The sequence below is a fragment of the Takifugu rubripes genome, chromosome 15 (assembly GCF_901000725.2).
Source record: "Takifugu rubripes chromosome 15, fTakRub1.2, whole genome shotgun sequence".
Lineage (NCBI taxonomy): Eukaryota > Metazoa > Chordata > Actinopteri > Tetraodontiformes > Tetraodontidae > Takifugu > Takifugu rubripes.
Window position 1 is genome coordinate 15,656,024 of NC_042299.1, and position 18,612 is coordinate 15,674,635.

At 50.7% G+C, this 18,612-nt stretch overlaps 3 protein-coding genes across 6 annotated transcripts; 2 read left to right on the forward strand and 1 right to left on the reverse strand.

Annotated features, from left to right (window-relative positions):
* Positions 1–278: 278 nt before the first annotated feature.
* On the forward strand, positions 279–7,777 carry hunk (hormonally up-regulated Neu-associated kinase). The gene is given in 12 exon segments (XM_003971346.3): positions 279–851; positions 2,952–3,017; positions 3,019–3,090; positions 3,092–3,119; positions 3,122–3,245; positions 3,587–3,642; positions 3,827–3,962; positions 4,048–4,175; positions 4,605–4,731; positions 4,847–5,015; positions 5,179–5,341; positions 5,694–7,777. Coding segments are annotated over 12 exon segments (1,629 nt in total). The 5' UTR covers positions 279–620; the 3' UTR covers positions 6,023–7,777.
* A 4,039-nt stretch (positions 7,778–11,816) lies between these two features.
* mis18a (MIS18 kinetochore protein A) lies at positions 11,817–15,060 on the reverse strand. 3 transcript variants are annotated; one of them, XM_003971345.3, is made up of 5 exons: positions 14,702–15,047; positions 14,423–14,489; positions 14,170–14,292; positions 13,811–13,913; positions 11,817–12,447 (listed from the first exon to the last, which is right to left on the reverse strand). In XM_003971345.3, exons 1-5 carry the CDS (start codon positions 14,931–14,933, stop codon positions 12,361–12,363), a joined length of 612 nt encoding a protein of 203 aa, XP_003971394.1. In that variant the 5' UTR covers positions 14,934–15,047; the 3' UTR covers positions 11,817–12,360. The 3 variants fall into 3 exon arrangements, with proteins under 3 accessions (XP_003971394.1, XP_029704827.1, XP_011609996.1); XM_029848967.1 differs by lacking the exon at positions 11,817–12,447 and adding an exon at positions 13,357–13,546 and having other exon boundaries at positions 14,702–15,060; XM_011611694.2 differs by lacking the exon at positions 11,817–12,447 and adding an exon at positions 13,411–13,626 and having other exon boundaries at positions 14,702–15,057.
* A 514-nt stretch (positions 15,061–15,574) lies between these two features.
* haus1 (HAUS augmin-like complex, subunit 1) lies at positions 15,575–18,465 on the forward strand. 2 transcript variants are annotated; one of them, XM_029848950.1, is made up of 10 exons: positions 15,575–15,747; positions 15,842–16,016; positions 16,237–16,372; positions 16,444–16,578; positions 16,662–16,772; positions 17,502–17,514; positions 17,859–17,924; positions 18,008–18,079; positions 18,201–18,248; positions 18,321–18,465. In XM_029848950.1, the coding sequence occupies exons 1-10, from the start codon at positions 15,727–15,729 to the stop codon at positions 18,363–18,365; spliced, it is 822 nt and encodes a 273-aa protein (XP_029704810.1). In that variant the 5' UTR covers positions 15,575–15,726; the 3' UTR covers positions 18,366–18,465. The 2 variants fall into 2 exon arrangements, with proteins under 2 accessions (XP_029704810.1, XP_029704809.1); XM_029848949.1 differs by lacking the exon at positions 17,502–17,514 and having other exon boundaries at positions 15,577–15,747; positions 16,662–16,785.
* The last annotated feature ends 147 nt before the right edge of the window (positions 18,466–18,612 follow it).

Genomic DNA, 18,612 nt, shown 5'->3' on the forward strand with positions numbered 1-18,612 from the left:
TCGGCCCGCAGACCCGAACGCAGGTGTAATTTAGTGGTTATTTATCACGCGCCGCGTGATTCTGTGCACCACAGAAGCGGAGTAAACCGAACGCTGACATTTGTTCCTTCAGTCTTCAGGCTACAACCGGATTCTTTGTTCGTGCAGCGTGTTTTCACCAGAGCGCACCGTGCGCGCTGGTGCCGGGTGGAGTCGTCCCCGTTGTTCTCACACGCGCCCCGCCTCGCCCGCGCCCATTGGGCGGCCGGATGCCACCGTGCGAGAGGCTGTGAGTGTTTCTGCAGCGCTCACACGAAACGCCCACTCGGAGGAACCCCGGTAAAGTCAGTCACTTCAAACTGAACAACACGCTGCGCGCACGCGTGCCGCGCACTGCTGCCTCTCCGCTCATTGTAAGGGGGCGACTTCTCCAGCATTCCTTTCATATTTCTCCCTGTCATCCAAATCTGAGCTGAGTAAAGCTCGAAGAACCTGCTGAGTGCGCGTGCTGGAGAGCTTTGGGTGAAACAGGTGGCGCACGCTCCGGGTCCTCCCTTTGTGATCAGGAGCGACGCGCGAGCGGACCAAAGTTGACGCACGTTCCTGGATGCTCAGCATTTGGTGCCTGGCTCTGAGCTGTGATGCCCGTGGTTGACAGCGACATGGTGATGGACAGCAGCCACGAGGGTCGAACCCCGAGCAGCGCCGCGGACGAGGGCGCGCTCCCCGTGTCTCTGTGCGGCCCCGCAGCCGACATCCTCAAGAACTTTTACCACACCAAGCGGGTCGGAAACTATCTGATCGGGAGGAAACTGGGAGAAGGCTCGTTCGCCAAAGTTAGAGAGGGTCTCCACGCGCTGACTGGAGAAAAGGTGAGCAGGAACCGGAACCTTCCGCGTGCTTTAATTTACTCTTAATTCGGGAAATTGAGTCGGAATGGAAAGGAATGCGACTTCGGGACGCAGCAGAACGGCGTGGCCGGTTTTGGAATTCCATTTCACGGTGTCAGCTGCATGTAAACCAATCCCGCATCTGTTTATGTTGACAGTCGCATGCGTGCACGCACGCGGGGCTCGCGACGTGCCTGTTCGGGGACTTTGATCGCTCCCTTTTGCAAAGAGAAGATCTTTGTAGAGAGTCGACCCGCGGGGGGTCGAGAGCGATATTTACTGCCTGCGTGCATGTGCGAGGGGACGTTCCTCTGTCATGTGGCCCGTCGCGCGCTGCCTCACGCTTTGTTCGCTGCCGGTGATCTCACCGCCGCCGCAGCGCGCACGCTCCTGATAGGGGAGGTCGGGGACGCGCGGCGACCTATGAGAGGACGGAGCCGCTACTTGCATATGAAATGGTGTCGTTGATAAATGGGCCTGCGCCTCATCAGGATTCTGCCAGCGCAGGGGTTATTATGGGCTGGGTTATTATGGGCTGCCATTGGACCACCGGTTGCCTTTGTCTCGTTTTGCAGCCGGGGAGACAGTTGGTTCCTGTTCCGCCTGATTTCTGTCTGTGCAATAATAGAACGGATTCCAGGTAATTCCATAATTGGCATATTGAAGATTATCTCGTGCGTCTTTCCTCGTCACTCGCCTCCTGTCCTGGGGATGATGCAAACACTTGCAATCGTAAGTGCCCCCCCCCCCCCACCCCCCTCACTCTCGTTCATTGAGCACAACCAGCAGCAGGAGGATGTGGGTTCATTTAAGGTACAGTGAGGACGGGAAAATCCCTCTGATCCATATTTGTTTCTCAGGATCACTAGAAAGTTACTGCAGGGGTGAGAGTGTGTGTGTTGGGGGGAGGGGGGGGGGGGGCTCTGAAAGTGGGGAGAGGTCAGGCTTGGGGTGGTCATGTGCATGTGTTTTTGATGTCTGTAACCCACTTTCCCCAGCATGCCCCCCTCAGTCTGAGGCGGTGATAAACAACTGAATCCCCCCAGAAGCCCCCCCCCCCCCTCTGGCTGGGTGCAACCCTCCCCCCACCTTACCCGCCCTCTGTCCCCCCATATACATACGAACCTACTGTAAGTACAGTCCCCCATCCCCCCTCATGACCAGCACCCCCTGCCTTTTATTTGCTCTGGTGTAAAACGAGTCCTATATTATCATGACCCCCCCCCCAACACACACACACACACACACACACACACACTGAGCCAGGTTTAATTAGCAAACCTAGGAAAGATTTCAGAGGTGCATCAAAGATGAAGGGGGGGGGGGGTAAAGAGAGCCTGAAGGACAGAGAGGACTCACACACTGAAGCTCTCGTCACCCTTTCATTAATGGATCTGGTGATTAGTGGTCACGCCTTTCATGTTCTCCTTGGGATGATTTGCCGTGTGTGGGGGCCGCGCTCTTGAACCCAGTCTGGATGTGACGCGAGGAGACGCGCTCAGAGCATTAAATATTGCAGACGGGTGCGTTTGTGAATGTAATTAGCCGCTAAATGTTTGTCATAAAGGTAAAGGACACGTCCTGGGGCTTTTTATGAGACTGAGTGAGTCAACAAGGACAAAGAGAGAGGATGATGGGATGAGTAACGGGAATGGGAATTTATCCCGTCTCATCTCCGCCGGTGTCGTCGCACCACGTGTGAGTTCAGCTGTGGCGTGGGGCAAATGGGGGAACCTTAAATGCCCATTTGTCCCCCAGAAAGGGTAACATTTTGCTTGTCCCCTGTAGTTTATGGTGGTGCACTAAACCCCCTCCAAAACACAGCCCCCCCCCCCCCCCCCCCCCCCCCCCCCCGCAGCCCCAGGGCCCCACGATGCCGGCGTTGCCCCACATTGGGAGCAGCTGTGTGGGAGAGGCCAGTGTCAAGTTATGCTGCAGTGGCGAGCGAGAAGCACGACCACTACTAGTTACACCCCAACTCTCAGACATCCATCCCAAGGCGCTCCTGTTGGGAATTATTAGGAACCGCAAACCCTTGCCGAAATCTTTCATTGCTCTTCCTAAAATGGCCGATTTCTCCAGGTGGCGGTGAAGGTGATCGACAAGCGGAAGGCCAAGAAGGATTCCTACGTGACCAAGAACCTGCGGGCGGGAGGGCCCCATCCAGCAGATGATCCGCCACCCCAACATCACTCAGCTGCTGGACATCCTGGAGACGGAGAAACAGCTACTACCTGGTGATGGAGCTGTGCCCGGCGGGAACCTCATGAACCGCATCTATGACAAGAAGCGCCTGGATGAAAGGGAGACCCAGAAGTACATCCGACAGTTGGTGCTGGCTGTGGAACACCTGCACAGAGCGGGCGTGGTGCACAGGTGTGTGACGCAAGCTAAAAATCCCACTGGTTTTCCCGGGTTTTCCCAGGAACCTCGAGTTTTTACTGAGAGCCTAGGAACTGGATTCCAGTCATGCTGGGATTGCCTTCGTAGATAATTGTTGGACAGGATTTCTAAAAGTGGAGGATTTGAGGAGCACAATAGATCCTGAAGGGTCGGCCAGCATGACACACACTGGGGGGGCTGCCTGTCTGTGTCAGAGCAACACTGAGGGCTCCTCCTCCTCCTCCATTTTTCCCATTGTGTGATCTGGATAAGCTATCTAATGTAAATACTGATGGCGTCTGGCCATTGACAGCTTTTGCTCTTTTGTCCTTCAGGGATCTAAAGATCGAAAACCTCCTTTTGGACGAGCAGGACAACATAAAGCTCATAGGTAACACAAGAGATCCTTTGTGTCTTTGTGATAGAAGAGATTTTCCTGTACATTTCCTGAATATTTTCCATTTTCACGGTTGGAGAGGGTGTTTCTGTGCTAATGTGACAATTAGCCGCAGCATCAAAGCATTTGCTAGCGACTGCTATAAAGACAGAACCTTCCCGTCTCGACTGTCCTTCAGATTTTGGCCTCAGCAACTGTGCTGGCATCTTGGGATACTCAGACCCTTTTAGCACGCAGTGTGGAAGTCCAGCCTACGCCGCCCCAGAGCTGCTCTCCCGGAAGAAATATGGGCCCAAAGTGGACGTCTGGTCCATGTGAGTGTATTACCTTTTTACTACATGACTATTACACATTTTATGCACGCAAGACTCATAATTGGTGTCTGTTCTGATCTTCCAGTGGCGTGAACATGTATGCCATGTTGACCGGGACGCTTCCCTTCACCGTGGAGCCCTTCAGCCTCCGAGCTCTGCACCAGAAGATGGTGGACAAGGAGATGAACCCTCTACCTCCCTCACTGTCCACAGGTAAAGACTAAATGTGTCTCCACGAGCGGCATTCCTTTGTGGTTAACAAGCAGATAATCCATCTTCAGAGCGATTATATTGACTGTCATTTAAAACTAATTGACGACAGAAGCTGTCACATGTCCCAAATAAACAGGCTGTGCTGTGTACATTTGGATCAGGCTTGTGATAAATGTTCCCCATCGTCACTCGCTAATATGTCAGTTGCGTAAGTAGCTGTTACGGTAGCTCATGACCTGCAGTATATGTGTCATCTTATCTACATTATGCAACAATAAAGCAGCTGAAGATGAGGGTTAAGACCTGGTTGTACGCTCCTCGGCTCATCCCTCTTAGCTGCAACAGCACCAGGGTGCATTTCACGTTCATTTGTACCCGTTAAAAATGGGATGAGGTGGCTCTGAATGTCCCTTTTTCTCCCTCCATCAGCCGCCATCTGTCTCCTGAAGAAGCTTCTTGAGCCGGATCCCAACAAGCGTCCCAATATTCACCAGGTGATGGCGGATTCGTGGCTTCAGCTGGCCAACAAGAACACAGGAGCTCCCTACCTAAACAGGTCGGTGGACCTCAGCTCCTCAACACACCCCTGGCCTCGTTCTGTCCCAAAGTTTATCTCCGTTTGGGAATCTGTGGAATGCATTAACCCCCCTCCCCCCACCTACTCTGTTCAGGATCCACATCGAGGAGATCAACCAAACAGTGTTGATGCACATGACAGAGAAGATGAACTACAAGCACAGCGAGGTTCTCAGTGCCGTCCTCACCAACCGCGCATGTCACACTCTGGCCGTCTACTTCCTCCTCAACAAGAAAATGAAGAGACTTTCCAAAGAATACAGAGTAAGCCCATTATCAAACACACTCCTCGGGATGTTTGTCTTGACATTGGACTCGGTGTGCTCAAACACCTGAGAGTCAAATGCCTAAACGATGACACGCAGCTTAATGAGCACTGTTGCATAACAGGGCAGTTTTGTAATTGGGGTTGTTTTTATGTGTTTAGGAGATGCAGTTCCAGGAAAAAAAGAAGGGAGAAAAACAAAAAAGTGAGTATTTCCAGACCCAGTGGAGGAAGCATGTGGACAAGCTCACCATCCCCCCCAAACAGACACCCGTCTACCTGGCCGTCAGCAAGGGGCCCAGCAAGGAAAAGAAACACCGAACAGGTGAGCCGTCGTCGTCCACAGCAGCGAAAACACATCCTGACTCGACAAATATACAAAAGAGTATATTTGTTCCTCTTTGTCTCTTATAGGGTAGGTTGACCTGAGCATGTTGTTCTTGTGCAACGTGTGTAGTTTCCCACTCACTGGTCAAGCCACCCTTCCTCTCATCTGTCCATCATTTGTCTGTCCATCCATCTACCCAACCACCCATCCATCCGTTCATCTGAGAAGGAAACTACAGTTGGAACTAAGAACTCTTGTACCTCCTTGTTGTACTGTAGGATAGTTTAGTGTGCGTACGACTACCAGTGAATCCGTTTTCCTGAACTCTCTTGTCTCCTTTCGTCTTCAGGGCTCTTACGTGCTATAACTGGTGGCCATCGTAACTCGCCTCTGGCACCGCCCGGCACTGTTGCCTCTTCCTCCATGGAGTATCTAGAGATCCAGCCCCTCTTTAACAACACTCCTCAGCAACGGAGGCGCCTGGCTACCCTGCCGCAAGTCAACACCAGCCCAGAACACAACATCCCGGCCCCTCCAGCGCCATCACCCATCGGCATGCATTCGTTCGGATCTCTGTCCAAAGCGGAGCAGATTGAAGACACTCCCTGCTCCCCTTGGTACAAGCTCACCAACGGAACCCTGTCCCCCCCCCCGCCATGTCTCAGCCTTCCAGCCTGACTCCTCTTATTTGAAGAAGGCCACCATTCCCAGTCCTCCCGTTCTGATTGTCAACCCACAGCCTAAAAAGAGCACCTCCTCAGAGTGGTGCGGTTCGTCCGATACTAGCGGAAGCCCCCCAAGCACAATAGGAAGCCCTCCAGAAGCTCCGCCTTCAGCCCCCCAAGTCTGCCTTTAGTCCCCTCAACCCCGCGTCAGCCTTCAGCCCTCCGTCCAACAGCAGCGGCAGCAACGACCCCGACAGCCCGACTCACCGCAGCAAGTTCCCCTGCATGGGGATGGGACAGATCCTGAAGAAAAAGGTCCAGCTGCAGCCGTTCACATTCCGACCAGAACAGGTGGTTGAAGAAGTGGTGTCACCGCCCCCCTACCCCATGCAGACCCTCCTCTGTGCTTCGGGTGCACTCAAGACTCTCTGCTGAGGGGGGGGGGGGCGGCGACAGGCAGACTGAAGTCAAGACCTCACCGGCAAGTCAAGGGGGTCTTTCAGAGCGGCCTTCCGAACGTGACCCGTCCCTTTATCGCAACTGAGCCACTTTTGTTGATGGACGGGGGGGGGGGGGGGCAAGGGCAGAAGGGGGCAAAAGAAAAAATAACCTTTGTGACTGCTGTCAGTGTGTAATAAGAAGTGGTGACACTGAAAAGATGAGATTTTAGACTGATCCCCAAGGGAAGACTCAACCTCGCTATGTCCCGGATTCAGCTGGATATTGTGTAATATGAGTCGTACACCTGTGCACACACCCGACCACTGTATTATACACCGAATCAAGAGATATTCTCTTTTGTAATGTTGCTGTAACCTCTTACTAACTAAACCACAAACTGATTCACACCAGCTAATAGACCCCGACCCTCACCCTAACTACATGTATACGTGTTTTGTGTCTGTGGAACTGTAATATACACGCGTACTTCCAGACGGCCGGCACTGTTATCCTCAATGCTGACTGGAAGAAGAGAAAGCTCAGTGCACTATTCTTAAAAACCAAAACCTCGATGACGGTGAACCACCTTTACCTCCCTGCATTAGTCGCTCAACAGGTGTAGCATTAGTGCCATTAAACGTGGTCGATACTTTACCAATAAACCTTCCTCCTAATGATAATAGGTGTCTCAGTATTGCATTGTACACACAGGAAATTGCAACTCTAAATCTTTCACCTGTCAATACTTTAGTTTAACAAATGAATTAAAGATGGAACGATAATGGGTTAAAAGCCTTATAAACTTGTGAAACGAGCTAAAAGGTTTGAGTATTTGAAGATGGAGAGAATTCTAACAGCCATGAAAGTGATTTGCGTCCTTTTTCACGTCTAAACGTTGTAGTTTTGTGCAATAGTCTTAAGTGTTGGCTACGATGACGAGTATTTGCCAAGAGCTCCGAGAGTAACGTGAACCTTGTAAATAACCGTCCGACTCTGGAGTTCCTGTACGGAGGGGTTCCGAACGTTTGAATCTTTTCACGCCCGTGGCTTCAGCGACAGTGCGGCTCTACTACTGAGGCTTCCACAGGTGCACGACGCTCCTCACTGTCCACATACAGTTGCATGCAATGTTTTTGAACTGTAACCTTCGCATTTGAATAACTTCTTTGTATCTTGTTTCCCTGGGTGGTACCTTTTTTCCTGGTTGATACTGAGATTGTTACAGTGGGGGGTGTATTTTGTAAGATTTTGTAATCGATGGTTTTTGCTTGAGTGTCAAGAGATTTCTATGCTGTATAAAGTATTTTAAATATTTATAATGAACCTATTCCGAGTCTGTGTGGTGGTTTTTCAGTTGCTAGCTTTGCTTACGGAGCTTCTCACCTGTGGCGGTAAAACTAACTGCACCCTTGCAACAGCTGAAGTATCCTTCCCTTCCGTGGGACGACCCCCCCCCTTCACGCCCTGAGCACTAATCCACTCAGCTGTGGGTCCCCATCATAAACCTCTTTGGGTGACACTGCCCCGACGAGACAAAGAGGTGGTGGTGGTGGGGGGGGGGGTCACCAGAGCGCGAGACAAACAGGACAACACAAACACGGGCTTCTGATTAAACCGGCATGGCTAAGCTGATAAAAGCCGAGGGGGTAACAGTGACTCTCAAATGCTTTAGAACCTTTTGTTTATCAAAAGAAGGGTGGGCAAGGACTCAAATACCCCCAGGCGGTGTGAATAAAAGAAAACACTGGGTTTAAACATGGAGGGGAGAGGGTGTGGACAGGTACGCTTCCGCACTCTAAGACTCAAACAAGCAAGTTTGTGTAACAGCTGTTTGGATCTGGGAACGTGCGGAGAGCAGAAGTTATTAATTTATTGTTGTCTCAGAAGAATCCAAAAAGCACTGATGAGATTAACACAATTTTCTTTGACGCGTGGATTATTCCAACATTAATCTGCATTTAAACAGGTCGCCTGCCACCATGAGTCTGTGACAAACAAACGTCCCCCCCGGCGCCGCAGCGGGGGACGGACATAAGAAGATATTTTTCATCATAATCACATTAGAGCAAAATCAAAAATGGACGGTCCTCACATGTGGCTCAAATAAACAATAGAACCAAAGGAGCCCCGAACCCAGAACAACAACACATTTGGTACCAACATCTGAACATCACCAAGGACCCTGGACAGGACAGGTCGGTACAGGACAGGACAGGACAGGACAGGATAGGATAGGACAGGTCAGGACGGGACAGGACAGGACAGGACAGGAAGGACAGGTCAGGATAGGACAGGTCAGGACGGGACAGGACAGGACAGGTCAGGATAGGACAGGTCAGGACGGGACAGGACAGGACAGGAAGGACAGGTCAGGATGGGACAGGACAGGACGGGATGGGACAGGACAGGTCAGGATAGGACAGGTCAGGACGGGACAGGACAGGAAGGACAGGTCAGGACGGGACAGGACAGGACGGGACAGGAAGGACAGGTGAGGTCAGGACAGGATGGGTCAGGACAGGAAAGGTCAGGACGGGACGGGTCAGGACAGGAAAGGTCAGGACGGGACGGGTCAGGTCAGGGCAGGGCAGGACAGGTCAGGAAGGACAGGACAGAAAGGACAGGATAGGACAGGTCAGGACAGGACAGGTCAGGACGGGACGGGATGGGACAGGGCAGGACAGGACAGGTCAGGATAGGTCAGGATGGGACAGGACAGGACGGGACAGGACAGGACAGGACAGAGCAGGTCAGAGCAGGTCAGGACAGGACAGAACAGGACAGGGCAGGGCAGGACAGGACAAGGCAGGGCAGGACTGTCGAGGCAGGGTGGAACATGAAGCGGTCTAACCCAGAAGTGAACCCAGGTCCCTGCTGTGAGGGGCCACAGGACGCCGCGGGCCTTAAATGACCCTGAAATGACCGTGAATGTGGACTAATGGTGGAAGCCTCTGTGTCTGACCTCGCCCACACAGGTGGAACACACCCTCATAGCCAGGTTTCTGGATCACTGAAGGATCCGCAGATCTGGAGCAACGGACCTGTTGGGTGGATCTCTGCAGGGGCCGAATCCAAGTAATAAGAGAAGTGACGTCATGGCTGGTTTGGAATGTTTTAATGTCGATACGACTACTTACTGTCGTGGGACTGTGTCAGTCTGCTCGGGCTCATGATGACACTAATCCTGGTTCAGCCCCCCCCCCCCCTCCGCCCTCCCCCCGCCCACGCCGGGCGTCACTGGCAACGGGACAAGCCTTTGTGTCTGAGAAAAACAGGCGATTAACCTGGAACAGGAGTGACGAGCGCCGTGCGTGCGCACCGTTTGGATCAGTCCTGCCGCCTCAGCAGTTCTCACACGCGCTGGACGGAGACACGCACAGAGGCGCCGAGAGGAGTAAACAAACAGATGTTTGTGATGAAGGAGGCTTTGGGCACTCAAAGGGGATTTGGGTTCCAGCATGAGACCCGGATCTGACCGGCAGGCTAACGAGTATCACGAGGGCGATTACTGCACTGAGGAGCTCGTGGCCCCTTAACGAGTCGACTCTTGGGCCCCCGAGACGTGAGGAGTTTCGCAGGAATCATCTTAACCTTTGACCCCTGAGATGTAACCGACCCGATAAGGTTTCATTTCATAGACATTGAGGATACAGGAGTGAGGCAAAAACATTATATTGTTTTTGCCCGTTTGTTCCGAAATAAGAGACGATTTGGACATAATTAGAGAAGTGTCCCTCTAATGTCCATACTGAAATAAAATGTTCCAGAAATGACGGAGAGAGCGGCGCTGGCTGGTGGCAGTGGTGCGGTGAAAGCAGATTTTGGGGAGCAACGGGAGGGGTGTGGTGCTCCTTGGGGGGGGGGGGGGGGGTTTGGGAGGGAGAAGGCTGCAGTCGTGTTTTTAAAAATGCTCCGCAAAACAGATTTTTCCTGTTTCTACTTGATTTTTTTATATTACTCACTCACACAATTAAATGCAGTTTATTAAGATTAAGATGGACTTTATTCATCTTAATCTTAATAAACTGCATTTAATTGTGTGAGTGAGTTATGTGTTAAAGAGATCAAATTCACACTAAAATGAAACTGCTCCGTTCGAATAAAGTAATTATCTCCCTTTCCTGGGAAAAACTAAGTATATTTACTACGGGGGCGCACAGGTGGCGAGCATCAAGCTATTTTTTTCCCCCCTCACAAAAACAAGATCAGAAATCCAATCAAAGAGCGGCTGCAGCCAATCGGATTTCAGGTTCTGTGGCAACAGCAGCGTCAGATTGAGCCGCCATTGGTGGCGCGCGTCACTGAGGGAGCCTCTGATTGGCCGACGGCGTCTCGAGGCTTCATTGCCTCCATGGCAACATTGCTTCCTTATTGCTTAGGAAGGTGAAAGGAGGGGAAGAGGGGAGGACTTTCACTCAGACGCTACCTCTGTATTATTCATCCTTTGTCCCCGGAGCGCGCGGGGAGACGCACCGACTGTTGCGCGCTGCTTCGGACGGCGTGATTGGTGGAGAGCGGGGGGGCGACTGAGGTGAAACCGCTGCAATCGTTGCATCCAGCCGTGCAACGCACCGGGCAACACAGCCCAGCGGGTCCGGCCGTGGGTTCAGATGGCGGGGGGAGCCCCCACGGGCTGGGCAGAGGAGCTGGACGCCTCCTAATGGAGACAACAACAACAACAACAACAGCAGCAGCAGATCCACGAGGCTTGTTGTTGTTGTTGTTTTGAGTTTTGTTTTCCCACCAGTGGGAGGGAGGGGAGAGAAGGGGGGGGGGGGCATGGGTGGGGTTACCATGGAGAAAAACATAGATTAGGGGAGGGTGTGTGTTGTGGGGGATTCAGGACTCCTCCCCCTTGTATGTGTCTGAGCAAGAGTGGGAGGGGCTAGTGTCTGTTGGCTGGTTGTTGCTCTGAGCACGATGACAAGATGGCAACAGGCACTCAGCGTAACACGTGCTCCCAGTTGCCATCGCAACCTGCCCTTGGATACAGCGTGCTGGTTGGCCGTTTCTAACGCTTGTTGTTCTGCGAGGCTGATGAAACCTCTCGGATGAGGGAGGGCGCGCGGTGCGGCGTGCAGCCACTTTCCCGCCTTATTAGAAAGTGTTGCTGGGCACATTACAGGTCAGTTGTTAAGCAAACACTGGCACGGGAATAAAGCACCCCCCTGGCCCTCCGCCCCGAGGTCTTTAAACTGGCTGTTTAGCTGTTAAATCCAAGAGATACTTCTAATTAGAGGCAAAGCAGAGGATGAGCCGCTGATCCCGACAGTCTTAGTACACAGTCAACAGAGGAAACAATTAAAAAGATTAGCTCTGTTGCCTTATTTGGTTTCATCCTTCACGTTCCACTGATGACCAAAGCGTTAAAAGAACAGGAAAATTCTTTATTAACACAAAACAAACTGCGACATCGTCACCAGATGAAGATTTCCAAATGAATCCCATAATAATCAATGTTCTCAGCCATCCTTTCCAGACTCCAGCGCCGAGGAAACAAAGAAAGGAAAAGGTGTGTGGCCTCAGCTGGACTGATCGTCATGACGATGTGCTGCGTGTGCAGCCCGCCTGATGACCCCCCCGGAACACCATCAGTCAGTGTGCGCCCAGAGGTGCACGAGGAGGGTGCTGCGGCCCACCGCAGCCCCGCTGACATCATGATTGATTACAGCCCCGGCAATCTTTGTCTCACCATCAGCCGCGAGGACAAAGCCCACGGAAGCTGTTGGTGTGTGTGTGTGTGTGGGGGGGGGGGGGGTTTATGATGCGTCTGAGCTCAAGGTGAGGAGAGGACAAATGATACAGCGAGGGGCTGTGGGTGAGCAGAACATAACGTAGATTTGGCTCCAAGGACTCAGAATATGGGCTCGATCAGTGGTTGCACCTGCCACACGTCGAAGGTGACGTGCATCACTGCCGTGGCCCCTCACAGTCGTCCTGGAGGCCCAGTTCGATCTCCTCCAACCTGATTGCCATGGACATGACCATCGTTTTCATCTGGAAACACACATCAGGCAGCAGAGATGAGGAGGGAACGGGAACATGGACGGAACAAGAGGGGAAGCGTGGACAGGTCGACAAGAGCAGCAGGAAGAAAAGAGGGGAGGAGTTCATTCAATTAGGGGGAAAAGGGGACGAGACGCTGGGGGACGAGGACGAGGATGGGTGAGTGGGAGGGGTGGGGGGAGACAGGTCAGGGAGTGGAAAAGCTAAAACACCCAAACAAGTGTCTGAGAGTCAGACAGTCAGACAGACAGACAGACAGAATACATTAAGAATGGCGGCAGGGGTGAGAAACACCTTCACTGGACGCCACAGGAGGACAAAGGACAGGAGGCTGGGGGCTGCACAGCCAGTGGGGGCCACCTCAAACCTATTTGTCCTCTGATTTATCACTTTTGTTCATATTTTATTGTAAACCTCTACAAAGTGTGAACCTCAGTGGCCTGCTAAATACTTCCTACTTAACAAAGTAATGAAACTATTTTTTAACGGTAGGATGTTGCAAACATGGCTGTCAACCATCAGATTAAGATTCTGCATCAGTTTTGCTAAAGTGAGTGTTGGTGAGATTTCTGCTGGAAATAAAAACCAACTGTGAAGCTGGAAAATGTTGCTAGAACGACATTTCTGTTATCAACTGCAGAAACTTCCTCTGCTGACAAAGATGCTTCATTCATGATCAAAACATGTTTTTACCAGATTCCTCAACATCCTCTCATCTATTGTCCTTAGAACCAGGCAGCCGACCTGGACACTAGCGCCCCCTATTGGCCAATTGGTAGTATTGGGGTATTTTCTTAAACAAAGGGTGATATAACTTTTTGAATCAACAATATCATTAAAAAAAGTTTTCAAGTCATTTTATAGTGATATAATTCATATAACGGGTAAACACCTGCAAGACACCATTAGCATGTATTTATTCGGATGATTTCCTTTTATTTGTTTAACCTTAAATTATACACAGGCGATTCATTGGGGAGGACGCGGAGGGATGAGCTAATGTCTGACTCCAGCTCTTGTCTGACTCCACGTCTGCCCGTCTCAGGACCAGGACTTCCCAGAACAAGGCTGATGTCATTGGAAGCACAACCTGCATAAATAATCGATGAGCTTATCCAAGGGGACGCGAGTCATGTCCTTGCTGAGCTCATCCAGGTCAAACTCCAAGTGCTTGGAATTTTTAACAGGAAAAAAAGAGAAATTTTAATTAAAAAGGTCAAATTGATGCCTGTTTGCAGACACGTTGACAGATCTACATTTCAACGAATTTAGGGAAAATATCTTCCCTTGGTGGGGCTCACATGTTGTTTCCCTACCTGAGAGGAGACAAAGAGAAGCAGCAGCAGTAAATTACCTCCGTCAGCTGCTGCTCAACAACACCTCTGTACTCCAGAGTCACCGGCTGCTCCGCGGCGCCCCCTGCTGCCAACATCTGCTTGGCTGAGCCCAAGACGTAACTGGCATTTAAAGAGATTTCAAACATTCTGAAGCAGGAACATTCTACACAACAGGAAAGTGCTGGTTTTATAATCACCAGAGCACAAAACATCCACATCTTCAATACCTCAAGTGCGTGTGGTTTCAGTCTTAAAGTTATATTAAACAGTCAACATTTTGAACGGTATATTTTAAGTATTAATGTTCACAATTCAGCTACAAAGTGCGCAAACCAGTTTTTGCCACAGAAATAATGCATTTAATCTCCAAGCGTACCTGTCGATGTCTGCTACATTCAAACAGAACGTAAACCTCTTTTGGTCCATGCTCTTGGGCGTGGATGCGTAAATCATGCCGAGCACAGAGTGGCATCCGTGGCAGAACAGATCCACCACCAGGCTGCAAAAAAAACAGCAAAAACCAGACAAGCACTTTAAATGGACGTGCAGAAGAAGCGATGGGAAGTATCGCTGCTAGCTTTGAGTGATGAGTTCCTCAGGAGTTTAGATTCAACATCCACATTTCTTACCAGGCTGATCGTTTGCCGACTTCAAACAGGCGTTTTTCCTTTCCGACATAAACGTTGTCTGTGACTCCTGTGGACAAAACACCAGAAACGTCAACAGAGTCACTTATTATTGTACACATGCAAACCTTAAAATAAAGTTGTATTTCCCGACACGATGTACCGGCACCTGAACACAGCACAATCGTTGTAGAACAGCGGAAACATCAGGCTGACCGCGACTCTTCCTTCTAAAGGATTCTAAATCAAGGATTCTAAAGATGTCTCCAGATTCAGACTCACGCTTCAGCCGTATTTGGTTTTCCTCGTCTTCACTACCGTCCCAGGACATCGAGTCCCCGACAGGCAACTTGCACTTCCCACAGATGAAGACCACTGGTCCATCTTCAGCGTCACCGTTCTCGGCTGCACCAAACAACTTTTCCTCTACAGTAGTAGAGTCTATACTCGAAACTGAGAATGTTGTGTTTATATTGTTCTGTCGACTTGTGGACGCTTTTTTCCTCGTCGCCATTTTCGGCTCGTCTCTCCAAAACAAGGCTTTCAAACTTGCGCGGCAAGAACCGTGTTGTACACCGACAAGATAGTGCAGACTTTCTACTTCCGCTGTCGTCTTTCCAGTTTACAGACGTCGTTTCCCTTTTTATCTTAGTTAATTTTGATGTAAAGAAATATCATATTAAATAAATCCGGGTATAGCAGCAATACAATGTTGTTTATTGAAGAAATTTTAATGTCTATGTTTTGATTCCATCAAATATTTCTCACTTCCGCCAAAGGTTGTCACGAATCTCTAAAGCTGTATTCACTTATCATTTATCGCACCACATTCACTTTAGAATGATTCACAACTGAGATCTGCAAACTTTACAATTTATTCTTGGATGATCAAGAGCAGTTGACCTTAAAACAACGGTGACCGTTGATCAAATTTCAGATTATTATCTTGATGTGAAGATCTTTGGCGACCAACAGGAAACACGAACCGCAAAGGTATTTTTTGAAAACATATTTTACATATTTTAATATATATTATACAAACATATTTACATATATATAATTGCACCGCTATATGTATTTATGTAAGTTGTCACCAATGCTAATCAAATTTTCGAACAGAATTCGGGGCTCTCAGTAGTCATGCGCAGTAATCTCTCTTCTCATTGGCTGTTAAACCGGAAGTTTAAGAAGTTTCTTTAGGAGCGCGAAAACCCTGCGAAAACTTGTAGTTTTACTTAAAGGCTGCTTAGTTAGTGACATTATTTAAGAGTTTAGTTATCCTGTTTCTCTGCTTTGTTTTATACAGCATGTGTGAAAAGATTAACAAGGTAATGTTCACCGGTCTTCTTAGTAACACCACTTTCCGAGTGACTTTAATGGCTGCCCGTGAATGCCTGCTTCATCATTGTATCTCATCTCTAGGTTAACAGCTGGCTCTCCTCGGTGTTTGGCGACCAGCCGGTGCCACATTTCGAGGTGACCAGCAGGACAGTGGAGCTCCTGCACCAGCTGGCGCAGCTGAGCGAGGCCCGGTGCGGAGACACGGCTCTGCTGGTCGAGGACCTCAAGCAGAAAGCGTCGGAATATGAGGCTGATGGTAAGAATGGACAGAGGTTTAGATCCTCATCAGTTCAGCACACTGACATGGACATGAGACTGGTTGATAGATTTAAGTAAGATACCCATGTTATAACAGGCTAAAAGACCGAATGCAGATAATAATATGAAAATGTTGCTGTCATAGCATGTATGAAGTTGATGACTTTGGGGTGATCGACAACACAAATATGTGACCTGGTGCTCTCTCCTCCACAAAGGTGCTCATCTACGGGATGTTCTTCTGCAGGGTGCCGGTCTGTCCTACACGGGCTTGTCCAAGCCTGCGTCTGATTACTTGTCGGCTTTAGTTGATACTGCCATGGTGCTCGGAGTCAGGGACACGTCGCTGAGCAGGTAGAAACAAACTGTGTTTGAAGACTCAGGTGTGTCCAGCATCTGCTTGATTGTGAAAATGCCTCATTCAGTTTCATGCCAGCTGTCAACAACCTCACCAATGACCTTCTGGAAGCTGAGAAGTCCCATCGCAGACTCGAGAGGGAACTCCGAGCCCTCAGAAAGAGGCTTGGTGCCACTCTGATGCTGCGGAACACGTTACAAGAGTAAGATATCTGATTTATGTGTTCACAGTTTCTGAAACTGAAAGAGACAGCGTACTTCACCGCTGCTGCTCTCTCTTCTCCAGGGATGTCAACAAAACTGTCAAATCTCAGGCAGTGGAGAGCGCGAAAGCCGAGGAGAGGCTGCTTAACATGGATTTTGTAACAGCAAAGGCCAAAGAGCTGGGGAAGAGGAGGGAGAGGGCAGAGGTATGGAGGGAGAGGGTGGAGGTATGGAGGGAGAGGGCGGAGGTATGGAGGGAGAGGGTGGAGGTATGGAGGGAGAGGGCGGAGGTATGGAGGGAGAGGGTGGAGGTATGGAGGGAGAGGGAGAGGGCAGAGGTATGGAGGGAGAGGGCGGAGGTATGGAGGGAGAGGGCGGAGGTATGGAGGGAGAGGGCGGAGGTATGGAGGGAGAGGGCGGAGGTATGGAGGGAGAGGGCGGAGGTATGGAGGGAGAGGGCAGAGGTATGGAGGGAAAGGGAGAGGGTGGAGGTATGGAGGGAGAGGGCAGAGGTATGGAGGGAAAGGGAGAGGGTGGAGGTATGGAGGGAGAGGGTGGAGGTATGGAGGGAAAGGGAGAGGGTGGAGGTATGGAGGGAGAGGGTGGAGGTATGGAGGGAGAGGGAGAGGGTGGAGGTATGGAGGGAGAGGGTGGAGGTATGGAGCTGGGGAACAGGAGGGAGAGGGTGGAGGTATGGAGGGAGAGGGTGGAGGTATGGAGAGAGAGGGTGGAGGTATGGAGGGAGAGGGTGGAGGTATGGAGGGAGAGGGCAGAGGTATGGAGGGAGAGGGCGGAGGTATGGAGGGAGAGGGCGGAGGTATGGAGGGAGAGGGCGGAGGTATGGAGGGAGAGGGTGGAGGTATGGAGGGAGAGGGCGGAGGTATGGAGGGAGAGGGTGGAGGTATGGAGGGAGAGGGCGGAGGGAGAGGGCGGAGGTATGGAGGGTGATGGTGGAGGTATGGAGGGAGAGGGCGGGAGGGAGAGGGCGGAGGTATGGAGGGAGAGGGCGGAGGTATGGAGCGCGTTGGCGGACATGTAGCGGTTCTGCCACTAGAGGGCAGTGGAAACGAAGGAAAGCCACAATACCAATGTGTCACGCGAAGATGCGAATCTTTAATGCGGGGCTACAAGACCAGATCCCAAATGACTCTGAAAAGTGTATTAAGATGAGGAGAAAGGCTGGAGGCAGTTTGGAATGATGCAGACGTGAAGCACGGTAAACTCGGCTCAGGTCATCGTGTGGGCGCCACCTTTACTCTCTCCTGTACCCACCCTGCAGGCTCAGCTCGTATCCAGGAACATGGACCCGTCCGTCACCCACCAGGCTATTGTGCAGCTCTCTGAGGTAATCTCCGCTCCAGCCGTAACCACACATGTAGCACGCCGTGGTTTGGGGGCTAATGTGTCAGCTTATTATTCTCGCTGTAGGACGTCGCTGCACTGAAACAAGAAATAATCCCCTCAAAAAAGAAACTGGAGCCTTACATGGACCTGAGCCCGGTAAATTGGCTGTCACAACGTTATTGGAGACAGCTTCAAACTGGCCCTGGATTATGATATCACCATGATGAAAGACAATTTTGGGGCCTAAATTTGATTTGTTTTCATATTTTGGTTCCAGAATCCATCTCTTGCTCAAGTGAAAATCGAGGAAGCGAAGCGAGAATTGGTCCGTATTTAAATGAAGACGGCTCAGATGTGCCCGCCCCTTTTGGAATATTAACTCTGTTCTTTGCTCCAGGCTGCGCTGGATTCCCAACTGGAGCTGAACATGGATTTCAAGTGAAGAACGTGATCCCGTCTGTGGAGCTTCTGCCTCTCTCTTCATCTTTGAATGTCCAGACAAACACTCTGAACCTTGTAATAAACTAGATGTGCCTTCATCACATGGTCCTCAGTGTAACCTTCACCTCCTCTTCCTCCTTTGTGTGTGTTGGGTCGGCAGCTGTTTGACATGTAGAGTGAGCCGTTGCCATGGCTGCGAGCGCTCTGTTCTTCCTCTATAGGGGATGTATTTACTCCAGAGATGAGTC